This window comes from Pseudorca crassidens, chromosome 15, assembly GCF_039906515.1.
Source record: "Pseudorca crassidens isolate mPseCra1 chromosome 15, mPseCra1.hap1, whole genome shotgun sequence".
NCBI classification, from domain to species: domain Eukaryota; kingdom Metazoa; phylum Chordata; class Mammalia; order Artiodactyla; family Delphinidae; genus Pseudorca; species Pseudorca crassidens.
This window is the reverse complement of record NC_090310.1, coordinates 58,767,561-58,790,214: the sequence shown is the minus strand read 5'-3', so window position 1 is coordinate 58,790,214 and position 22,654 is coordinate 58,767,561. Positions and strand designations below refer to the sequence as shown.

The 22,654-nt window shown below is 48.1% G+C and overlaps 1 protein-coding gene across 7 annotated transcripts in view; it reads left to right on the top strand.

Annotated features, from left to right (window-relative positions):
• The window catches only part of SMOX (spermine oxidase), a 38,809-nt gene that overhangs the window by 9,425 nt on the left and 6,730 nt on the right, over positions 1-22,654 (top strand). For 4 of the 7 annotated variants that reach the window (XM_067707569.1, XM_067707566.1, XM_067707564.1 and 1 more), the window contains exons 2-4: positions 12,778-13,011; positions 15,200-15,277; positions 16,569-16,795. In XM_067707569.1, coding sequence (XP_067563670.1) covers positions 12,804-13,011; positions 15,200-15,277; positions 16,569-16,795 — 513 coding nt within the window. In that variant the 5' untranslated portion in view covers positions 12,778-12,803. Of the gene's footprint in view, positions 1-12,777; positions 13,012-14,595; positions 14,639-15,199; positions 15,278-16,568; positions 16,796-22,654 lie in introns of those variants that run through there. The other 3 variants (XM_067707568.1, XM_067707565.1, XM_067707570.1) reach the window with 2 other exon arrangements.

Sequence of the window (22,654 nt, the reverse complement as noted above, 5' to 3'; positions counted from 1 at the left end):
CTGGCAAATAACTAGACCTTGAGTCAGCTAAGTAGGAGACACGCAGGACCACGAGTGGGCAGACATTCATAGGAAAGATTTTAAAATGAGGCCTTTAAATGTTAAATAAACATATCTCTTTTATCTTTTCTATTTTGGAAAATTAAAAAATCATATACAATTAATGGAAAACTTTTGAGTTAATCTGAGAAAGTAACTCAAGAAAAGGTGATAAACTTGATTCATTCCTCGGTTTTAAAAAAAGAGTAAAGCCTGAGCTTTAGTATCTTACTGAGTATATTTTGGAGTGCCTTATGTTAGATGACAGGTTGTGGAAACTCTCTGAAACTCAGTTTCTTCCTCTGTAGAAGGGGGATAGAGACATGAAGATTAACCGAAATATTCCACGTGAAATGCTTAGCATTGCCCTCTGTACCTTGGACGTACTCAGTGAAAAATAGTGGTAACAATGATGATAGAATTATAAGAACAGACATTTCTTGATTCCAAAAGCTCTCTTTGAACTCAATAAAAGAACTTGAAGAATATGTTTATTGTCTAAGCTCAGCGTCTTAACTCCATAGGTGTTTTATGGATTGAATCATGGGGCCCATGGGTGCATTTTGAAATGAACACCATTGGCTTTTCAGACCGAGTTCCAGCTCTTTCTGAGGTTGGCAGGGGTGGGGGAGGGTGGTGTTCTGCTTCAGGGTTGAACTTTATGAAGAGCCCTTTATTGGGTGATCCTGTGTCAGGAGATCCTGTGCTAGGACTTGTTAGGAGAGCACAGTTAAACCACCTTGGAGTTACCAGGAGGGGAAAATCTTGGGCCAGATGAACAGCAGGTGACTGTTTAGAGGGAATTATCATTTAGTTGCTCTTAGAATTTTCTTTTGTGCTGCCAAAAGCCATTAGACCACTATCCTTGTCACTCTTTATGGAGGATAAAATAAAGGGCAAAGGGCTGTGGTCTGGCCAGCCTTAAGCCAGTCCCTGTGGGGCAGGGAGACCAGGGTGGCTGGCCTGCAGCCCACCTGACTAACGCCCTGGCCAGGAGGCAGGTGATCTCCCGGCGGCAGCCCCAGTTTTGGCAGTGTAGCTGGGGTAAGCTGCCAGGCTTGGGGACACCTCCTGCTAGCCCCGGGTGCCTGGTACAACGTGTGCAGTGTCAGTGCGTGGGGACGGGTAAGACAGAAGTGCCAGGCTGAGGGCTGTCCTTAGGCCTGCTGCCCCGGGAGGCTGAGTGAGGGCCTGAGAGGTGGGCAAGTGCTGGGTGGAGAGAGAAGAGCTGAGCATTCTCAAGCCCTGCTTTACCCCTCAGTCTGTCTGGGTGGCCTCCATCACACCTGTGAACCTTTCTGATATTTCCTCATCTATAAAATGGGCACCAGGTGTTTGGGAGGATTAAATGATGCCATGAATGGAAAGTGCCCAGCGTGGGACCTGGCACATGAAGGGCTTAATAAATAGAGATTATCTGTTGGCTGGATTTTTGGGGGATGTTTTCTTTTTCCATGTTGTGATCATGTACGCCACCTTTGCTCTGTGATAAACCATGCTGAATGGGGGTTGGGGGTGGGGGATGAGCATAGAAGAGGGAGCTTTGCAGGAAGAGAGTTTACAGTGGAGGGGACCCTCTTCCCACAAGTACTGCCTGAACCCAGCAAAAGCCTTGGACAGCCCAGCCTTGCTGTCAGGGCTACGGTCTGCCCTGTGGGCCAGGAGCACGAGTCCTGGGCTGGGCAGAGTGGGGACCCACCCGTGGCTCAGGAGAGAGGATTGGCCTGCAGGAGACCCCCCTCCCTCCCCCGCCTCCCCCAGGGGCTGGAGCCGAAGCACAGACGGGCTTTGTGCAGAGTCACGAGGGGCCAGCAAGGGGGAACTGCACCGGCTGAGCTGTCTCACAAGCCTCAGTTCTTGTCAGTGGTTTTGAAAGAGTCAGGGGAAAGTGCTGACTGTGCTGTCCTTCCCTCCAGAACTGTGAGGCCTGTGGCTCCTGTCAGGGAGAGGGGAGGAGCCTGCCGGGAGGCTACCTCTTCATCTGCCAATTCACACCTCCCAGGCTTCAAGTGCCCCATCTGCTGAATGGGTGGATCTCCATGTGGGGACACTAACCCAGGTCAGGGGCTGGTCAGGGCCATGCCTGCATGTGATGCCCTATGCAGTGGGGCTGGGAGAGGGGCCCTGGGCTGTGTGTTTGGAGGCAGCCTCAGCCCTTCGATGGGAGATGGCCTGGAGAAGCGTTCCCAACTCTTGTGATAGCCCCAAGGGGAGAACTGGGCTCTGGAGTCAGACCACCGGGGCCCTCCTCCCACCTGTGGGTCTTGCACCAACTTTTTGTCTTTCCTACCTCACAGGCTTGTTGTGAAGGGGAAAGGAGATGACCACTTGACACAGAACTTGTAAGGGTTGGTCCTGGTGTCATGACTGGTCACCCAAGTCATCCTGACCCCATCCTTGCTCTTACCCCCATATTTCATCATTCAGCAAGTCCCTAGGAGGTCACCATAGCACTTTTTGCGCTCTGGTCCTCTCCTGCCTGTCACTTCCTCTGTTCTGGTGTCCTCTTGTCAGAGAGGCTTCCCTGACCTCCCTACACAGAGCAGCTGCCTCTCCCCTTTCCTGCTTTGCTTTGTGGCACCTGTCACCCCTGATCCTCCAAGGGGAGGCTTCTGGCTGTTTCAGTATCTCGAGTGCCTGGTACAGAGTAGCACTCACTCAGCTTTTTGTTGTTCTTGTTGTTTTTATTGTGGTAAAATATACATAACATAAAATTTATCATTTTAACCATTTTTAAGTATAGAGCTCAGTGGTATTAAATATATTCACATTGTTGTGCTACCATCACCACCATCCATCTTCAGAACTATTTTTCATCTTCCAAAACTGAAATTCTGTATCCTTTAAACACTAACTCCCCATTTCCTCCCTCCCCTGCCCCTGACAACCACCATTCGACTTTCTGTCTCTGTGAATTTGACTACTCTCTAGGTACCTCATGTAAGTAGAATCATACAGTATTTGTCCTTTTGTGACTAGTTTATTTCACTTAGCATCATGTCTTCAAGGTTCATCCATGTTGTAGCATGTGTCAGAATTTCCTTTTCAAGGCTGAATAATATTCCATTATGTGCATGTACCACATTTTGTTTATTCATCCATCGATGGAGACTTGAGTGGATTCTACCTTTCGGCTATTGTGAATAATGCTGCTATGAAGGAGTGGGAAACTGCCTTGAGGGAGACAAAAAATAAATCTCTCTGAAAACTTCTGAGTGGTAGCCTAATACCTATTAGAGAGCAGAGCAGGTGTGATGGCAATACTCATTTTGCAGATGAGAAAACAGTCTTCCCTGGGTCACTCAGAGTTAGACCCCGTCCCTGCACCCTGGGTTCTCTCTGAGGGAGCAGTCCCTGTGAGCAGAGGTACATTACAGGTGTTCAATGCAGAGTGCTTTGGGAGTCGGGCAGCAGCTGGGGAGGGAGGACAGAGGGAGACCCTCAGCCTAAGCTGGAAGGTGGGGAGTGGACCTTGGGTACTGCCTGGCCTTTCTGCTCTCTCTGCCTCCTCTACTCCTGTACAGGCAGATCCCAGATGTTCTGGGCTGGCCTGGAATCTGCATTTGGAATCTGCTGTAGAGAAGTGATTCTTAACCTTGGCTATATGTTAGCATCATGTAGAGTCCTTAAAAAATTTCCATGCTTGGACCCCACCCGGAAGAGTCTTAGATGACCCAATCTCCGGGCTTGGTATCGGTCTTTTGTAAAAATCTCCAGGTGAGTGTAATGCACAGGCTGGGAAGGCATTCCTGTCTCCTGGGCCTTGTATGCTGTAGGGCCTGGGCCAGGCTCTCTGCTCACTTAACCCCAGCCCTGAGTTTTAGAAAAGAGGGAGCTGGGACCCTGAGTAGGATGGGGAGTTTACCTTGGGGTCTCTACTCTGGGGGGTTTCCAAGGAGAGAGAACTGCTGACTGTTAGTTACCTGGTGCTGTGTAACAAACTACCCCAAAACTTAGTAGTTTAAAATGACAATAAACAATTATTATCCTCATAGTTTCTGTGGGTCAGGAATTTGGAAGCAGTTTAGTTGTTTCTGGTTTGAGATCTCTTAGGAGGTTGCAGTCAAGGTGATGGCTGGGAGTGCAGTCATCAGAAGGCTTCACTGGGGCTGGTGGATTTGCTTCCAGGGTGGTTCAGTCACATGCTTAGCAGGATGGTTTGGCTGATGGTAGGACTCAGTTCCTTGCCTCTCAGTGGGCTTATGTGGGTTTCTTCACAACATGGTGATTAGCTTCCCCTCTTGTAAGCAGTCTAACAGAGCAAGGTGGAAGCCACAGTGTGTATTATGCCCTAGTTTTGAAAAGTCACACTCCATATTTCTACAATATCCTATTGGCTACACAGATCAGCTTGGGAGGGGACTGTAGGGCATGAGTACCATGAGGGGAGGATCATTGAGGGCCATCTTGGAGGCTGGTGACCATACAGGTTGTCCTGTTTTTGCAGTTTCAGCCTCACAGACCTTGCCTGGGTGGAGCAAGTGCCCCCAGTAAGTGGTGTGGCCCTTCTCTCTTACTTCTCTATTCCTCCCCGTCATCAGACCATAGCAGTGCCACTGTGGGGTGGTGTAGTTCTGAGGCCTGGAGGTCTTGCTTTGGAGTCATCATGCAGGAGGGTCTGTGACCTCTCTACTGGCTGGATTTCCCATCCCCACCCATGTCTGATGTCCTGGCCCAGCCATCCCTGTGGTGACCCCGGTAGTGTGCAGACTTAGGCCTGTAGGAAAGCTAATATAAAAACCATTGCTGCTACGTGCCTGGCTCTGGGCTAAGCACTCTGCATTGTCACACTCAACCCTGTGAGGCAGGGACTCTTTATCCCCATTCTAATGATGAAGAAACTGAGGCTCAGGTCACTCATCTAAAAAGTTGTGGAGCCTCAAACCCCTGGTATTCAAAAACAAGGGCCTGTATGAAAACCATGGTGCAATAAGGTATTCCCAAAGGAGGAGGCTATTTAGCAAGCTGAGTCATCAAGGGAAACATAAGGGAAGTGTGTGTGTGTGTGTGTGTGTGTGTGTGTGTGTGTGTGTGTGAGAGAGAGAGAGAGAGAGAGAGAGAGAGAGAAAGAAAGAGAGAAAGACTAAAGGGAGGTGGGGAGAGAGGGAAAGGGAGAGAGAGAGAGGAAGAAAGGTGTCTTCCTGGGGTTCCCCAGGGGCCATGGTGACTTGGGTGCCTCAGAACAGGGCTGGTATGGTCTTGAGGCTGGTTTTCTCTCTCCAGATTCAGCCTTTCTCAGGGTAGTGAGTGACTGTGAGTACCATCTCCCATCAGCCCTCCGCTGCTCATGGCCTGATTTGATGTCACTAAGGGCAGTCTCACACCAATGTAGTCACTGGCATAGTAACCAGTTCTGTGGTCTCTTACATTTCTGTGGTTGATGACTTCCTAGGGGGGCGGGTTTAGAGTTTGGGTGTCACATCCTGCTCAGAGGGAGGGAATACAGGCCATGAGTTCTCATCCTAAGGATTGCTAAAGGGAGCCACAGTGAAACCTGTTCCTTTAGGACTTTGCTGAGGAAAAGGAAACTGGCTAATAGGGTCTGGGGTCAGGGCTGGCCTCATTCAAGGTAGGGGTGACTGTTCCCATTCTACAGATGGGGTGACTGAAGCTCAGGTGCTAATGGACTCACCCAAGGGAATGCTGGTTAGGGACAAAAGCTGCTGTCTGGGCAATTTCATCTTCTCCAGGAGTGGCAGCCATCATGTCAGACCCCTGACCTCTCTCTGGGCTGAGGGAGCGTGGGCTGTGCCTGCCTCTGGAAGATCTGGGATCTAAGGGGAAGAATGTGGGCCTTGCTTGCAGAGAGGTGACCTGGCCAGTTAGGACCTCTGTGTGCAGACACACACAAAGATGGGAAACCAGGGCATGCATGGATCAGAGATGGAAGCTGAGCTGGTGGGGCTGGCCCAGATTTTGAAAGGTTCATAGGAGATGCTTAGATGACTAGTACCTGATCTGATCTATTGTCAGAGCGTGATCCATTCATTTTTGCTGAAGGTGGATGGGATCTCTAGGATGGAGTTTGGGATAAAGCTCTTTGGGTGTGAGTATGGGGGCAGGAATGCAGTCCTGGACTCTGCCCTGGTCCATCTGCACCTCTGTTTCTCTCTCCACTGCCAGCTGAGCTTTATGCCCATCAGAAAGACCCAACCCTTTCTCTGACTTCTGTCCATGCTTTCTTCCCCTCCTCCACCCCCACTCAGGTAGTCTCCAGTTTCTGTCTCTGCAGGCAGCTATAAGCTGGGGGTCCTGAAACAATTCACTCAGGTCTATCCCACCTTGCAGAGCATCAAGGGGAACAGAAGCCAGCCAGAGCACTCACCTCTCCAGGAATACCTTCCCCTCCTGCCCACCAGTGCCTTTGTGGGCCATGCCTTTGGCTCTGGCCTCCCCTCCCTCAAACACTGAGTTTAGGGCTGTCTTTTTCCATGCAATACAGGCTCCCCACTTCTCTTCTGAAAAAGGCTTACAAAGCCTTTTAAAATTGTGTTTTTAGGGACTTTACGCATCTGGTTGCAGGGAACAGGTGTGGGTAATAAAGACATTGTGCTTGGAGAAAAGTCTAAGTGCCAGGAAGGAAGATGGGGCCCCTAGAGCCCCTTCCTCATGTTGGCCTGTGAGGGCCAGAGAACATTGCTGGCTGGAGGGCTCTGCAGAACGAGGCCCCCGTGCCTTGTCTCTTTTATTGATTGAGCTTAGGGTTGGCTAACGGCCACTGTATCTGATGCCTACTCCCCACCCCTTCTCTGGCCAAGACTGGTGGGATGGTCAGGCTGAGTCAGGGTTGGGGGTCAGTCAAACACAGGCTGTGGGATAGTCTGACTGATGTCAATATCAAGGTCCACTCTGATATTAGGGTTGGGGCCAAGGTTGAGGCTGGAGTCTAAGCTCAGGTGAAGACTTGGGTTCTTTTACACATGAAATGGAGCTCTGGGTCCTGGGACAGGTGGCTCCCTCCTCCGTACTAGTTTCTTTGGGGATTATCCTCCCTCTCCCTCCCACTCTGAGGGGGCCCTGGCAGGTGGCCACACCTTTTACCTGTGCTATCATTTAATTCTCCCAGCAGTCCCACCAGGTAGCTGTATCCCCATTTTACAGATGGGAAAGTTTAAAGACTGAAGGAGGCAGGCAGTTAAGCATCAGACGGGGCTTAGATAACTACGTCCAGGAGGCGGGGTACAGATGCTGTGTCCTTGGGGTGAGTTCAGAGGTATTGGCCAGGTGAGGCCCAGAGAAGGGAAGACACTGGTCTGGGGTCACCTGCCAAGAGAGACTGAGCTGGGGCCCGAATCCAGGTCTCTGGGCTCCCAGGCCAATGTTCTCTCCCTTCCCCCTGTGCCTTCTGGGCTGACAGGCTGCTCCTGCCCTGTCCCCATGTTTATCCACCCCAATCTACCTTCCGTGGCTGGCCAGGCCTGGCCCAGAAATCCGACTTCTTTCACTTCCTGGCTGACTGGCCTGGGTGAGGAAGACTGGGAGGGTCTGGCTGGGAGGAGTTCAGGCTCAGTCTCTCCTTGGGTTTTACGGGTGGGAGGAGCCTCATGGGCAGACACAGAGTCCCTTTGTCTGGGCCACTGTGCAAAGCAGCTGGTCTGGGATTTCTGGGCGTTTTTTACATTTGAAGAATAATTGCATTGTCTGGGGGGTCCTCGAGAATCCAAATCTGCAGGCCCCCCCCCCCGCCCCCAAACTGCCAGGCAGTCCAGAGAGATTCCTCAGGACCAGTACCCCAGCTTCCCTCCCCCTCCCTTCCTCCTGTTAGAAGCCTGAGGCAGAGAGGGATTCCTTCAGGGAAACTGAGGTTGGGTTGCTGCCCTAGGGCACTAGGAGTATCTGTTGGGAGGTGACACTTGTAAGTCCCTGATGGGGAAGGTGCAGGTGGCCCCCAAAGCCCTGGACAGAGCTCACATGAGCAAATGTGTGGCTTGGAGGAGAGAAGCCTGCTTATTGGAAAGGGTGGGCCCATTTTTTTTTTAATTAATTAATTTTTTTTGGTTACACCATGCGGCATGTGGGATTTTATTAGTTCGCTGACCAGGGATCCAACTCGTGCCCCTTGCGTTGGAAGCACAGAGTCTTAACCACCGGACTGCTAGGGAAGTCCTGGGATGGGCCCATTTTAGAGTGCTTCAGCTGTTGGAGTCTGGACCCTAAGGTCCAGGTGGGCTAAATACCTTGGCCATACTCTTCTCTGGGAAATGGTCATTCATCCTGGAGTGACCTTGGGGAAAGGACAGGGAGACAGACATATTTGGGAGTAGGCGGTGTTCAGAAGGGAGCCAAGGATGGGCAGACTTCTTTTGTTTCTTCTGAGGGGCAACTCTGTAAGGGTATGGGGCACCTGGGAGGCTGGGCCCCTTGTGGCATTGTTTTTGTTGTAGTGGTCAGTGTTAAGGAGGGAAGTGACCTGCTGATTGCCTGATGAGCTGAAGTGGACTCCAACACTGAGGAGGAAGGGGTGTCCTGCACCAACCTGGGCCACTGACCCTTCTTGTGATTCACTCCCAGGGCCTCCTAATCTTCATCCATCCTTCTTTGGTGACCCTGCCATGGGACAGGACCTTTCTTCCCTCTTCTTTCCCTGCTGCCTTCTTTCCAATTTGGCTTCTTGGGCAGGTTCAGTCAGGGTAGTGTTGGCTCTGGCCTGCAGGGGGAGGTGGTGGCCTGCAGGCCAGAGAAGTGGGGGTGGGGGTGGAGCGGGGTGGGGTAAGGGTGGGAGGCAGTGGGGCATTTGGGCATGTTGAATGGGGGTGGACCTGATTTCTTGAAGCTGCTAGGCATGGCCTGCCTGGGGACACAGCGGCCCTAGCCTCCCACCCCTATTTTGCCTTGGAAACAGGAGCAAGTAGGCAAGTGTCTGTTGCCCTGTGCCTCCCTCCTCCCCCTCCCTGCCTGGCTGAGCCAACACTTTTTTCTTCTCTCCTTTATCTGCTCAAAAAAGTTCAGGGTGTTCTGTTTCTCCTGTGCATACAGATCAAGGAGGGGGATGTTATTTATTTATTTAATTTACTGAAGGCAAGAGAAGGACAGGGAGGCACCAAGGAACATTAAGTGATTCTTCTTAGGCATTTTCTCATAAGATTAAAAAAATTCCAAAGGAAGAGATGACACAAACCAACAGAAAACAAATGTGCCCCCCCCCGCCCCACATCCTGAGATAAGAGGGCCCAAAACTCCAGTTCAGCATTTAGCTGAGGGCCCAGCACACAGTGGGTGTTGCTACATACAGTTTTCTCTCTTCCATTCAGTTTGGACCCCAGGGTACATTGGCCCCATGGGCCATTATGGGAGACCATGAGGCAGATGCCTCATTTTTGCCATCTGTGGACTGTGCATGTGGTTTCTCTGGCTTCTTGCGGGAGCCCCAGGGGTTGACAGGCTCATCTGGGACAAGGCCTGCGGAGAGACAGAACTATGGGGTTAGCAGTGAGGGCCAGGGGAATAGGTGACCTATATGGTCCCTGTTTACTTGCTCCCACCATGGCACCATATGTGTGATGTCTCTTTGAGTTGAAGGTCTCTAATATGTTGGGAACTTGGGGTCCTTTCTGTGTTCATCTTAAAGGCAGACTGCCTGCCTGCATTTCCCACAATCCATTCCTGAAGCCTGTACTAAAGGCAGTGTATTCATAATTTAGCTACAGAACTTTACAAATGATTTTCCCGCACAAGGCTCTTAAAAATGCTGACAGTCTCTTGACATCCATATAGGGCCTTATTTAACTGTCACATAATGCAGTTAGGACAAGCTGGGCCACTTCAGAGAGAAGGAAAGGGAGGCTGGGAAGCCAGGAAGTTCAGGTAGCCCCCTGGGAATGCACCACTGCCCCAAGCATTCCTTACCTCTACCCAAGGCTGCAGTTTACCCTAATCCCTGGGTTTTCATAGGTGGTGCTCCAGGGAGCCTGGGAGGTTCTGCCATGAGACCTTAGGGACCTCCGGAGGTAGCGGGAACTCCAGTTTCAACCCAGTTACACCCTGGTCTCCACAGGAGCTTTTCGAGAAGGGGTTCCACCAGTAAGGTCTGAAAACCACTGTAGCGATCCCACCCCTTTACTGTGTAAAAGTGGTTGTTTTGGGGAGGGCCGCCTCAGGCTGGGGGTGGGACTGGAGGCCTAGAGAGCAGCGCACAGGCGGAGCCCCCCAGTCCTGGGGAACTGGGGCGTGGGGGCGAGGTGGGCAGTCTCGACTCTGGCTTAGCATAGCAGGGTGCCCAGCTGTGGAGGCCGATAGCAGCAGCTCTTAGCTCCCTGTGTGTTTACAAACCTGACGCAGAGCACGCTCCTTGCCAGCGCCGCGGGGCGGACTCTTCCTCCCTGCTGGCCTCTGGTGCAGTCAGCCACACCCCCACCTCTAATTTTAGTCCTCTAGTCTTCCGCCAGAACCTGGGGGAGGGACGGGAAGGTGGCAGAGGGGGAGAGAAGGAAGGGTAAGGGGGAGGGGAGGTAAGGGCTTGCGCCAGCTCTGACCTCCATGCTCCCAGGAGGCCGAACAGAACATCACTGGGACGGGGGTGGGGGGTGAGGTGGACCGCAGAAGGACAGACAGACATAGGAGGGAGGAATGGGAAAGCCGGGACACAGGCTCTCCTAGAAGAAGGCAGGGATCCAGGCTGTGTGGGGAGCCCCTGCCTCTGAGGGTTTCTGGGCCTCGGGCGCCACCTTCCGGCCCTCTAGGGAACCAGTCCCGCACCGAGTTGGCCGCCCGGGGGTGGGGGTGGGGTGTAGTTTGGAGGGAGTTTGAGAGCAGGAGTGGGGTGACATTCCTGTCCGTGCCCAGGTGTGGCATCGGCAGGTGAAGTGGGCGGGGGAGGTGCAAGGAGCAGCTTCTCAGACTGAGAATATTTAGAAAAAGACCCCTTCTAAAATCTGTGATAAAAAGATGTTAGAGGTGGAGTGGAAATCTCAGTGGTCAGACCTTGAGGCGTGTGAAGGAGGAAGTTAGCGCACAGCTTTTATTTTATTTTTTATAGTGAACCAGGAATGAATATCTGAATAGTTATTGAGATGTATATGCATACATATATGCAGTGAGTGGCACAAATCCTAAGTATACAACTATGTACATTGTGTAACCACCATTCATATAAAGATACATATTCCTTCCACCCCAGAAAGTTCCCTTCTGACCCTTTTCACTCATTCCCCTCCTCCCAGTCTCTCTTCTGTCATCACAGATTCATTTTACCTCTTTATGGATTTCACGTAAATGGAGTCATACCGTATGGAGCTCTTTTGTCTCTGGCTTCTTTTGTTCAATGTAATAGTGTTGAGAGTAGTTTAGTTCTGTTTATTGCTGAAGAATATTCCCTTGTATGAATATGCTACAAATAGCACAATATATTTATCTATTCTTCTGTTGACGGACCTTTGGGATATTTGTTTTTCGTTATCATGAATAAAGCTGCTAGGAACATTCTATGTCTATTTGGTGGAGTATACCCTGTTTCTCTTGGGTGTATTCTTGGGAGTGGGACTGCTGTGTCATAGGAAGTGTTTTACTTAGCTTGATTAGGTATGGGTGACAGCTTTTTATATGCCCCCTGTCCACTGCCCAGCAGCTACTTTCCACTCACACTCACTCCTCTGTTAGGTCCTGGATACTATGGATGGTATGGGTAACTAACTGGACAGTATGCAACTTCTGCCACTGAAACCTTAGGCAGCTTGGGTCAGGAAAGGAATGCAGACAGGATCAGATCTGAGTGGCCCCTTGGGATGGCCCACAGATACCTTCAAACCCTTGTAGTCACTCCAGGAATAGAAGGGTAGCCTCTCCCAGCCCTGGGGCCAGATTCACGGACCCCCTTGGCCTCCCGTCAGCTCCCTAGGCTGGCGTCTCTGAGCAAGCTGGCTTAGCGTAACTGTCAATTTGATGTCTGGCCTCTGGTGCCACGGGTCCTCACGGTCCACTGTTTCCTGGGCTCTTCACTGCTTTGTGGTGACTGAGGGGCTGGGTGGCCTGGGAAAAAAAAACTGGAGACCTACCCGGAATAGCAGAGGTTCATTTGATACCAGCCTCGTGGCACTTTCTGGGGGGAGGGTGGGACTGTGTCCTGCCTACCAAACTGCCACCTCATTGAGGCTGTGAAAAACTAGCTGAAAGCAAGAGGAGAAGAGAAGACAGGGCAAGGGAGAGTGAGTGCCAGGGAAGGGCCAGGGGAGGGAGGGAGAGCAGAGGGTCTAGTGCAGTGTGTGCAAGTATCCTGGGGTTGGCTCCAGCACCCTGAGGTCTGTACAAGCATCCTGGGGTTCATGAGAGCATCCTGAGGTCAGTGTGAGCTGGACCACAGCAGTGGTACTGGGCTGTGCTGGGCTGTGCTAGGCGGTGTTGGTCCAGGGTTAGCAGCACCAGGATCAGTTTCTCCTGATTTTGACCTTCTTGGTCATACAAGACCAAGACTCTTGTCTTACTGACTCTTGTCTCATCCTTGGGGAAGAGGCGGTGCCTACTAGGTTTGAGATGGGATTGATGGATTTCAGGGGTTTGGGGTGGGCTGTCAGCTCTCCTTTTTGCTGATGGGGGCCCACGGTGCATCCTCCCTGCCTGTTTCCTTCCCTGTGGCTCCCTCCCTCCTTCCCCACATCCTTTGGAGTTGGCTCTTCTTGCCCAGGTCCTCGGAAGGGCTTGAGAGGGCTCAGGGTCCCCCCTTGAAGGCAGAGCCTGTGAGCATCTCTTGGGGCAGGTGGGAAGTGAAGGCAGAGCAGGTGAGCTGTGACCCCCTGCCCCCTGCAGGTTCCTAGGAGGCGAGTGTGGACGGTATGCAAAGTTGTGAATCCAGTGGTGACAGTGCGGATGACCCTCTCAGTCGTGGCCTGCGGAGAAGGGGACAGCCTCGTGTGGTGGTGATCGGCGCCGGCTTGGCTGGCCTGGCTGCTGCCAAAGCACTTCTGGAGCAGGGCTTTACGGATGTCACTGTGCTTGAGGCTTCCAGCCGCATTGGAGGCCGCGTACAGAGCGTGAAGCTTGGTAAGTGCCTCAGTTCACCTCAGTCCAGTCATCTCCTAAGGTCACTTCTTATCTCCCAGTGCCCTGACCTAGCCTGAAATCTCGTTATTTTATCTTCTTCCCGGGGGTTAGTGTTCTATCATGCATGCTGCCTGGGCATTTTCCCTTCCTTTGCCCCTCTCAGCACCCTTCTGAGGTGGGCAGGATGGGGCTCTGGCCTCTATCTTTGGAACACGATCTAGAGTTCACAGTGTTTAGGAGGGAAAGGACACCCAGGACCAAACTTCGCAGTGGGTAGACTGGTTTCTATTTCGCAAGAAGGGGAATTCTGCAAGTTTCTATTAGTTGTTAACTTTTGAGTATGAATTAGTGATATCATGACTGAGCGCTAGCCCTGGGACAATAGGAGGTAAGGGCAATGGAGGTGGAAGAAGACTTTGGGCCTCCTTGTGAGTGATGGGCAGGTCTTAGGATTGTCGAGGAGGAGGGTCTCTCCAGGTTGCAGAGAAATAAGGCCTCTGCAGAAAGCAGCCAGATAAGAGACATACCCTAGGGCTGGGCAGGTTTTGCCAGGGGTCCTAGAGGGTGGGAAATTGCCTGAAATGCAGGTAGAAGTCAGAGGGGTTTCCCATCCAGGGGGTCTGACCATGAAAATGGCCCAGTGGGACCACTCATGGTGGCCTGGAGTGTGTGGGCTACACTGACCCTCCAGAGGATTTTGTGTCTGTTGCTACATGGGCAGCAAGGCCAAGCAGATTCTGTGTGCTTACTTTTGATGAATGGGGCAATTGGCTCAGAGAAGTAGGTGGACAGACTTAGAATAAGCAGAGGTTGAGGAGCAACCTTCTCTCTTCTTTCAAAAACTTTGATCACATTAAAAGTCTTCCCTTAGAGTATTTCCTGGAAGGTGTATGTGAAATTATGTCTGTCTTCCCCTGGCACACACAGGAGTATGTGTTGGCAGTGAGGATGAAAGTGCAGTCCAAGGCATGTGCAAACCTGGGGACAGCCAGCTGGGAAGCCCTGAGACTCTTTGCTCAACACCTGATTGGCTGACTAGGAGCCTTAGGGATGGGATGGCTCCATTTGTGGTTCTTGAATCTTGATAAGACATTCAGGGTCTGACATAAAAGCAGAAGATGGGAGGACAAACAGCCCAGTTTCAGTGGTAGTTGGCAGCCGAGACGTGCTGTGCAGGGAAGTGATTGTAGAAGGGAGGGAGGTGGAAAGGATGGGGCTGCAGGAGGCTGAGGGGATGCACATGGCAGGAAGCCTTCCTCAGAGGGGAGGGAGCTTGGGTGGACCTCAGGTGATGAGGGGAGTTGGCTAGGTAGTGAAAAGAAGGAAGGGGGTAATTGCACACATGGAATTGCACACATGATATATGTGAAGAATCAGATCAAGGCAGACCCTGCCAGGATACGGGAGAGCAAATCCAGGCAAGGGCGTATGTGTGTGTGTTGTGTGTGCAGACACCCAGGGCTGAAAGCCCAGGCTGCAGTTGGACCTGCAGCAGTGTGAGATGCTAGCTGTGAATCCCGGTGGTAAGGGCAGCGGCGATGACCAGAAGCCCCAAGGACACCGTGAGGTAGATGTGGAGATGGTGCCTGGTACCCTTTGGATGCAGGATGTAACAAGGATGACAAAGGTGAGAGGCCTGTGGGAGAGGGCAGGAAACATCCTCAGACTGAGGTGTACTCTGGGCTACCCCACCTCCTTGTAAAGCTTGGGGGATGGAGTGGAGCACTGACCTTGCTGCTGACCTTGAGCTGCTCACCTCGTTCCTGCTTATGCCTGGATACCCCATGCCTGGACATCACTGCCCGGTGACTATGACTTGGAGCTCCCTGGTGCACCCTGGGGAGGGTACAGGCCCCTTTTGCTCCTATTGGGAGCTCAAACCAGGCAAAAGACCTTGGGGAGCCTGAGGCTCTAAAGGAGAATTAGTAATAAATGTCCCCAGTGCCCCCCACCCCCACCCCCCAGGAACCCCGTGGAGGAAGAAGGGCACTGGGTTTCTAGCTTTTCGTGCCTTCTGGTCTGCCCACTTTCCCTGGACAAAGGGACCCACACATTGCTGCCTCTGATTCCAGAGTCACCAGGAAATTCTGTCTTGCTGGCTGTGGCTTGATCTTGATTGTGTTTTCTCTTGCTCTGTGTTTGGCACATAGATGCACACAGAGCTTTTCTTTCTTTTTTTTTTTTTAAGTAACTGATGGTTTAATTAGAAGCAGCCCAGGAAAGAGAAGACACAAAAAAGAGAAATGCCCAGTTCCTGGGGTGAGGGGTGAGTGTTGTCTGTTATAGTGTATTAGATAACTATTGCTGCATTAACAGACCACCCTAAAATGTAGTGGCTTAAAACAACATCATTTTATTTGCTGCTATTCTGTGGCTCCAGAAATTTGGGTTTCTCTTCATGGTGGTCACAGTCTAGAGAGTGGAAGCCACACGGTGTCTTGAGGCCTAGGCTCTGAAACCACAAACATTGCTTTCATTGCATTCTGTTAATCAAAGCAAGTCACAAGCCAAGACCAGAGTCAAGGGGTGCGGAAAGACTCCATCTCTTGATGGCAGGACTGGCAAAGTCACATTGCAAAGGGCCATGTGTGTAAGGATAGGAGGGATTATTGTGACCATCTTGGCAAAAAAGTTACCGCACATGATGTCTTGAATCAGGCCTCCAAAAACAAAACGAAACACCAAAAAATGTTCCTGTTTTCCTTTCATTGTTTCAGCTTCCCTGGGAGCTAGGCAAGGGAGGAGACAAATGTATCACAGCATGCAGCATGAGAAAAGGAAACTGAGGCCCAGAAGAGGAAATAGGCACAGGCACAGTGACAACTTGCCTCAGAGCATCTGATACCTTGGCTATGGATGGGGTGGTAAAATGAGCCACCAGCCCTGTCCCAACTGGGCCCCGGAGTTTCCCTCTGCCCCAGTCAGACTCTTAGGGTTCTGCCACCTGTGCCATAGGATGAGAAAGCTTAGTTTTCTCCAGAAGTCTGTTTTAGACTGCCTTGGGGAGGAGTCTTCCAAACTGGAATGTTTGCCTTCTTTCTTCTGCCCCAGACTGTGTTGGGAGGTGACCATTTTCCATCTGGCAGAGTGGCTTAGACTCTTGGGCCACTGGATTTTGAGGAATTGGAATAAGGCCAAATGGGGACCTTGGGTCTGGAAGGCTGGACCTCCTCACTGGGTATTTCAAGGATCCTTGCTCCCCTCACTGGGCCCATTGTACCCACTGGTACCCATAGAAGTTCTCCTGAGGAGGAGGAGAGGTCTGTTGTCTGGTGTTATCTTAGGAGAGTCTTCTAATTATTCCAGTGAGATGACTTGGTGTCAGATCATAGAGTTATTCAGGGTAGAAGTTAGCTATAAAGTAGAATCCATTTTGTGCCACATGTGGTTTCTACTGAGATATTTTCACTGAAGATTTTGGTTCGTTGCTAGAGCGGTACCTAATCCCCTTCCTTCCCCCTGTTGTTGGGGATGGAAGGATCCTCTTGGAGGAAGGAGGGTGAGGCAGTGTTCTGGCTCTCTTCCTTGCCCCTATAAGAGCCTATTGTCGCCATCAGGACACGCCACCTTTGAGCTGGGAGCCACGTGGATCCATGGCTCCCACGGGAATCCCATCTATCATCTAGCAGAAGCCAATGGCCTTCTGGAAGAGACAACTGATGGGGAGCGCAGTGTGGGCCGCATCAGCCTCTACTCCAAGAATGGCGTGGCCTGCTACCTCACCAACCATGGCTGCAGGATCCCCAAGGATGTGGTTGAGGAATTCAGTGATTTATACAACGAGGTGAGGTATTAGGGGGATAGTTGGGCACAAGGGTTTGTGGGGCAGGGAACGCCCTGGCAGTGTGTGTGTGTGTGTGTGTGTGTGTGTGTGTGTGTATGTATCAGACTTGAGGGGCCTGGGCGACCTGCTGGGGTCTTCTACGATCCTGGTCATGTCTGCACATTCTCTGGGCCCTGCATTTGGAAAATCAGGACAATCTGAGGGTAGAATGAAGACAATGAGTGGAGCAGTACTAGGTAAGAGATTAGTGATACTCATGATTAAATATTTCCCCATAAAGTCCTTAAACATCTTTTATTAGATTTATTACTAGATAAGTGGGTATGATTACTGTTGTTATTGCTCTTGGATACTCTTTTAAATGGTAATTTTAAAATACTTTATTTTCAAATTGTTCCCCGTGTATAGAATTATAACTGCATCTTTTTTTTAATTGAAGTGTAGTTGATTTACAGTATTATATTAGTTTCAGGTGTGCAGCATAGTGATTCAACATTTTTATACCTTATACTCCATTTAAAGTTATTACAAAATAATGGTTATATTTCCCTGCTGTGTGCAATATATCCGTGTTGCTTATTTATTTTATACATAGTAGTTTGTATCTCTTAATCCCATACCCCTGTCTTGCCCCTTCCCACTTCCTTCTCTCCACTGGTAACCACTAGTTTGTTCTCTATATCTGAGTCTATTTCTGTTTTGTTCTGTTCATTCGTTTTATTTTGTAGATTCCACATATCAGTGATAACATGGAGTATTTGTCATTCTCTGTCTCACTTATTTCACTAAACCTCTAGGTCCATTCATGTTGTTGCAAATGGCAGATTTTCATTCTTTTTTATGGCTGAGTAAAATTCCATTGTGTGTGTGTATATATATATTATATATATAATATATATAACTATATAACTATATATTTTATATCTGTCTACCTATCTATCTAACATCTTCTTTATCCATTCATCTGTTGATGGGCACTTAGGCTGCTCCCACAGCTTGGCTATTGTAAACAATGTTGCAGTGAACTTTGGGGTATAAATATCTCTTCAAATTAGTGTTTTCTTTTTCTGTGGATATATACCCAGGAATGGAATTGCTGGGTTATATGGTAGTTATATTTTTAATTTTTTGAGGAACATCCATACTGTTTTCCACAGTGGCTGCACCAATTTACATTCCCAGCAACAGTGCACAAGGGTTCCCTTTTCTCCACATCCTCACCAACATTTATTATTTGTGTTCTTTTTGATGATAGCTGTTCTGACAGGTGTGAGCTGATATCTCATTGTCATTTTAATTTGCATTTCTCTGATGATTAGCTGCGTTGAGCATCTTTTCATGTGCCTGTTGGCCATCTGTATAACTTCTTTGGAAAAATGTCTATTCAGATCTTCTGCCCATTTTTTAATCGAGTTGATAGCTTTTTTGATATTGAGTTGTATGAGCTGTTTATATATTTTGGATATTTACCCCTTATTGGTCCTATCATTGGCAAATACTTTCTTCCATTCGGTAGGCTGGCTTTTTGTTTTGTTAATGGTTTCCTTTGCTGTGCAAAAACTTTTAGGTTAAATTAAATTAAATTTGTCTTTGCTTTTGTTTCTTTTGCCTTAGGAGACTGATTGAAAAAAAAATTGCTACAATTTATGTCAAAGAGTGTTCTGCTTATGCTCTTCTAGGAGTTTCATTGTTTCCATTGTTACGTTTAGGTCTTTAATCCATTTTGAGTTTAGTTTTGTATATGGTGTGAGAAAGTGTTCTAATTTCACTCTTTCACATGTGGCTGTTTAGTTTTCCCAACACCACTTACTGAAGAGACTGTCTTTTTTCCATGTATATTCTGCCTCCTTTATCAAAGATTAATTGTGTGTGGGTTTATTTCTGGGCTCTCTGTTCTGTTCCATTGATCTATGTGTCTCTTTTTATGCCAGTACCATGCTGTTTTGATTGCTGTAGCTTTGTAGTATAGTCTGAAGTCAGGGAGTGTGATACCTCCAGCTTTGTTCTTTTTTCTCAAATTTCACTGACAATTTGGGATCTTTAGTGGTTCCATATAAATTTCTCTTTTCTTTTTTTTTTTTTTGCGGTACATGGGCCTCTCACTGTTGTGGCCTCTCCCGTTGCGGAGCACAGGCTCCGGACACGCAGGCTTAGCGGCCATGGCTCATGGGCCTAGCCGCTCCGCGGCATGTGGGATCTTCCTGGACTGGGGCACGAACCCGTGTCCCCTGTATCGGCAGGTGGACTCTCAACCACTGCACCACCAGGGAAGCCCTCCATATAAATTTTAAGATTATTTTTTCTAGTTATGTGCAAAATGTCATGGGTATTTATAACTGATTTTTATTTATTGATTTTAGCTACCTTGCTAAATTATTATTTTAACTCTAATACTATATCTATTAATATACCACATTAATTTATGTTCTAATGGTATTTTGGAATTTTATGTGTATAATCCTATATACCAAAAGAATGAGAATTTTGCTTTTTCCTTTCTAATCCTCAGACCAGCGTTGTCCAATAGAATTTTCCACGATAATGAAGATGTTTTAGACATCTGTCCAGTTTGGCAGTCACTAGCCACATGTGGCCTTTGAGCTCTTGAAATGTAGCTAGTAATACTGAGAAACTAAATGCTTAATTTAATTTTAAATTGCTATAGAGATCTAGTGGCTATTGTATTAGACAGCATAACTTAAAACTATTAATTTTTTTTTCTTGCCTTACTGCACTGTCAATCTCCAGTACAGTGTTGGATAGAAATATCAATGACACACATCCTTGTCTTATTCAGGTTTTTAAAAAGAATGTTAATATTTTTAGTAACTTTCAGTGGTGCTGTGAACTGCAAAGAACAAGCAAGGTAACATGTAGATCTTGCCTTCTGATAGCTTGTCATTTATAGTGTAATAACCCTTCACTTCAGGTCAGTAAATTGGTCAACAGCCACCTATTGTACATTTTCTATGTCTTTTGGGCATGGGAAAGGAGAAATGACTCTTGCTTTGGGGTTATCCCTGCTCAGTGGAGGGCAGGCACACTCACTGTCTTATGTGTGTGCACCCACATAGTATGTTATGTACAGTCCTATAGTGTTGTGTGTTCTCACTTCTAATATTATTATTAAGCAGGTAAGAATTAGTATTCTTCAAAGTAGACCTTCTTGGTCTACTGGGAATCAGTCACGTCCTGATTCCCATGTTATTGTGAGTGCTTCAAGCCTGGATGCCTCTTGAGAATGACTTTCAGGGTCCATGACTTACTTGTTCTTTTAAATGTCCCTCAAAGTAGATCATCATCAACTTCTGCTTGTGGGTTTGATTTTTGAAAGCCAAGAGTGTGAGTCATGGAAAGTAGGATGGATAAAGGTGGGTTATCACTCTGGGTGGTGCTGCTTTGGGTCAGAAGGAAGAGGTGTTAATGAAGTCAAAAGAGAAGTCAAAAGAGAGATTTCCTTATATAGCTGTTAGACAGTGCTGGAGGCCATTCTGAAGAGGTGTGCTCTAAGCATGTGAAGCCTTGCCTGAGGGTGGTTTCATAATAAATATGTAGCCTCCCTCCCAAGGTGATGACTTTGAAGGGCTACTCATTTGAATGTATTATATTTGTTAACAAATAAATGAGTTTGTTCAGTAGTTAACATATAGAGCTTAATCTCTGTAGCAAGATTACCTTGATTCAAATATTGGGTTGGCTAAACAGTTCATTCGTTTTTTTCCGTAAGATGGCTCTAGTAGTACTTTGTTGTCTTTAAATTCATTCAGAACAATTTTGTTAGATTGTATTGTGACAGCTGTCATATCAGCGTGCATTTAAAAAAAAACTTATCAAAATTGGTGAATTTTTATGTAGCCATTTTAATATTGAAGATGGAAGAAAAATAGCAACATTTTCAGCATATTATGCTTTATTATTTCAAGAAAGGTGAAAATGCAACTGAAACGCAAAAAAAGATGTGCAGTGTATGGAAAAGGTGCTGTGACTGATCAAACGTGTCAAAAGTGGTTTGTGAAGTTTCATGCTGGAGATTTCTTGCCGGACAATGCTCCATGGTCGGGTAGACCAGTTGAAGCTGATAGCGATCAAATCGAGACATTAATTGAGTATGATCAACATTATACCACGCGGGAGATAGCCGACATACTCAAAATATCCAAATCAAGCGGTGAAAATCGTTTGCACCAGCTTGGTTATGTGAATCACTTTCATGTTTGGGTTTCACAAAAGTTAAGCGAAAAAACCTTCTTGACTGTATTTCTGCATGTGATTCTGTACTTAAACATAATGAAAATGGTCCGTTTTTAAAACAAATTGTGATGGGCAATGAAAAGTGGATACTGTACAATAATGTGGAACGGAAGAGATGGTGGGGCAAGCTAAATGAACCACCACCAACTACACCAAAGGCCGTCTTCAGCCAAAGAAGATGATGTTGTGTGTATGGTGGGATTGGAAGGGAGCCCTTTATTATGAGCTCCTTCTGGAAAACCAAATGATTAATTCCAACAAGTACTGCTCCCAATTAGAAAGCAACAGTCGAGGAAAAGTGTCTGGAATTAGTCAACAGAAAATGCATAATCTTCCATCAGGATAACGCAGGACCTCATGTTTCTTCAATGACCAGGCAAAAACTGTTACAGCTTGGCTGGGAAGTTCTGATTCATCCGCCGTATTCACCAGACATTGCAACTTTGGATTTCCGTTTATTTCGGTCTTTACAAAATTCTCTTAATGGAAGAAATTTCAATTCCCTGGAAGACTGTAAAAGGCACCTGGAACAGTTCTTTGCTCAAAAAGGTAAAAAGTTTTGGGAAGATGGAATTATGAAGGTGCCTGAAAAATGGCAGAAGGTAGTGGGACAAGATGGTGAATATGTTGCTCAATAATGTTCTTGGTGAAATTGAAAAATGTGTCTTTTATTTTTACTCAAAAACCGAAGGTACTGGGACTTCCCTGGTGGTGCAGTGGTTGGGAGTCCGCCTGCCAGTGCAGGGGACACGGGTTCGAGCCCTGGTCCGGGAAGATCCCACATGCCTTGGAGCAACTGGGCCCGTGCTCCACAACTACTGAGCCTGCGCTCTGGAGCCTGCGAGCCACAACTACTGAATCCCATGCGCCTAGAGCCTGTGCTCTGCAACAAGAGAGGCCACCGCAATGAGAAGCCCACGCACCACAATGAAGACCCAACGCAGCTAAAGATAAATAAATAAATTTATAAAAAACAAAAAAAAACCCGAAGGTACTTTTTGGCCAACCCAATACCAGTTCTACCATTTATTAGCTGCATAATCGTGAGCAAGTTATTGAGCCTCTCTGAGCCTTACTTTCCTCACCTGTAAAATGGACACAGTTATACCTACTTCATAGTGTTATGACGGTTAAATGAGATCCCAATGAAAAGTGCTTAATGAGGATTGGGGTGAGTATTATTAGCTGTTACAGACCTGTCCCATTTCCCTTGCATCACATTGGGAAGATGTCATTTAACCCAGGACAGGAGACTGAACATGACAAATGCATGTTCAGTTAAGGCTGTCCTAGTCAGTGGTTGACACAAAGAATCACATAGATGGACTAAATTTGTTTGTCCTCAGTTGGGCATTTTGGCCTTTAGTTAACATAAGCTGACTAGCTACTGTGTTGCTTATCACTGAAGGGAAAAACCCGGGGTAGGGAGGAGGGAAGTTGAAAGCCTGACTCCTTGGCAGTGGAACTGGGTGAGGAATTTGCTGAGGACTCCAGTTAAGACCAAACGCCCAGCATCTTGTGACTGTAGGGAGAAGAAAAAGGGATAATTTAAGTCATTTTCTTCTTTATATTCAGAGACATGTTTAATTCCTGTTTCTATCTTATGTG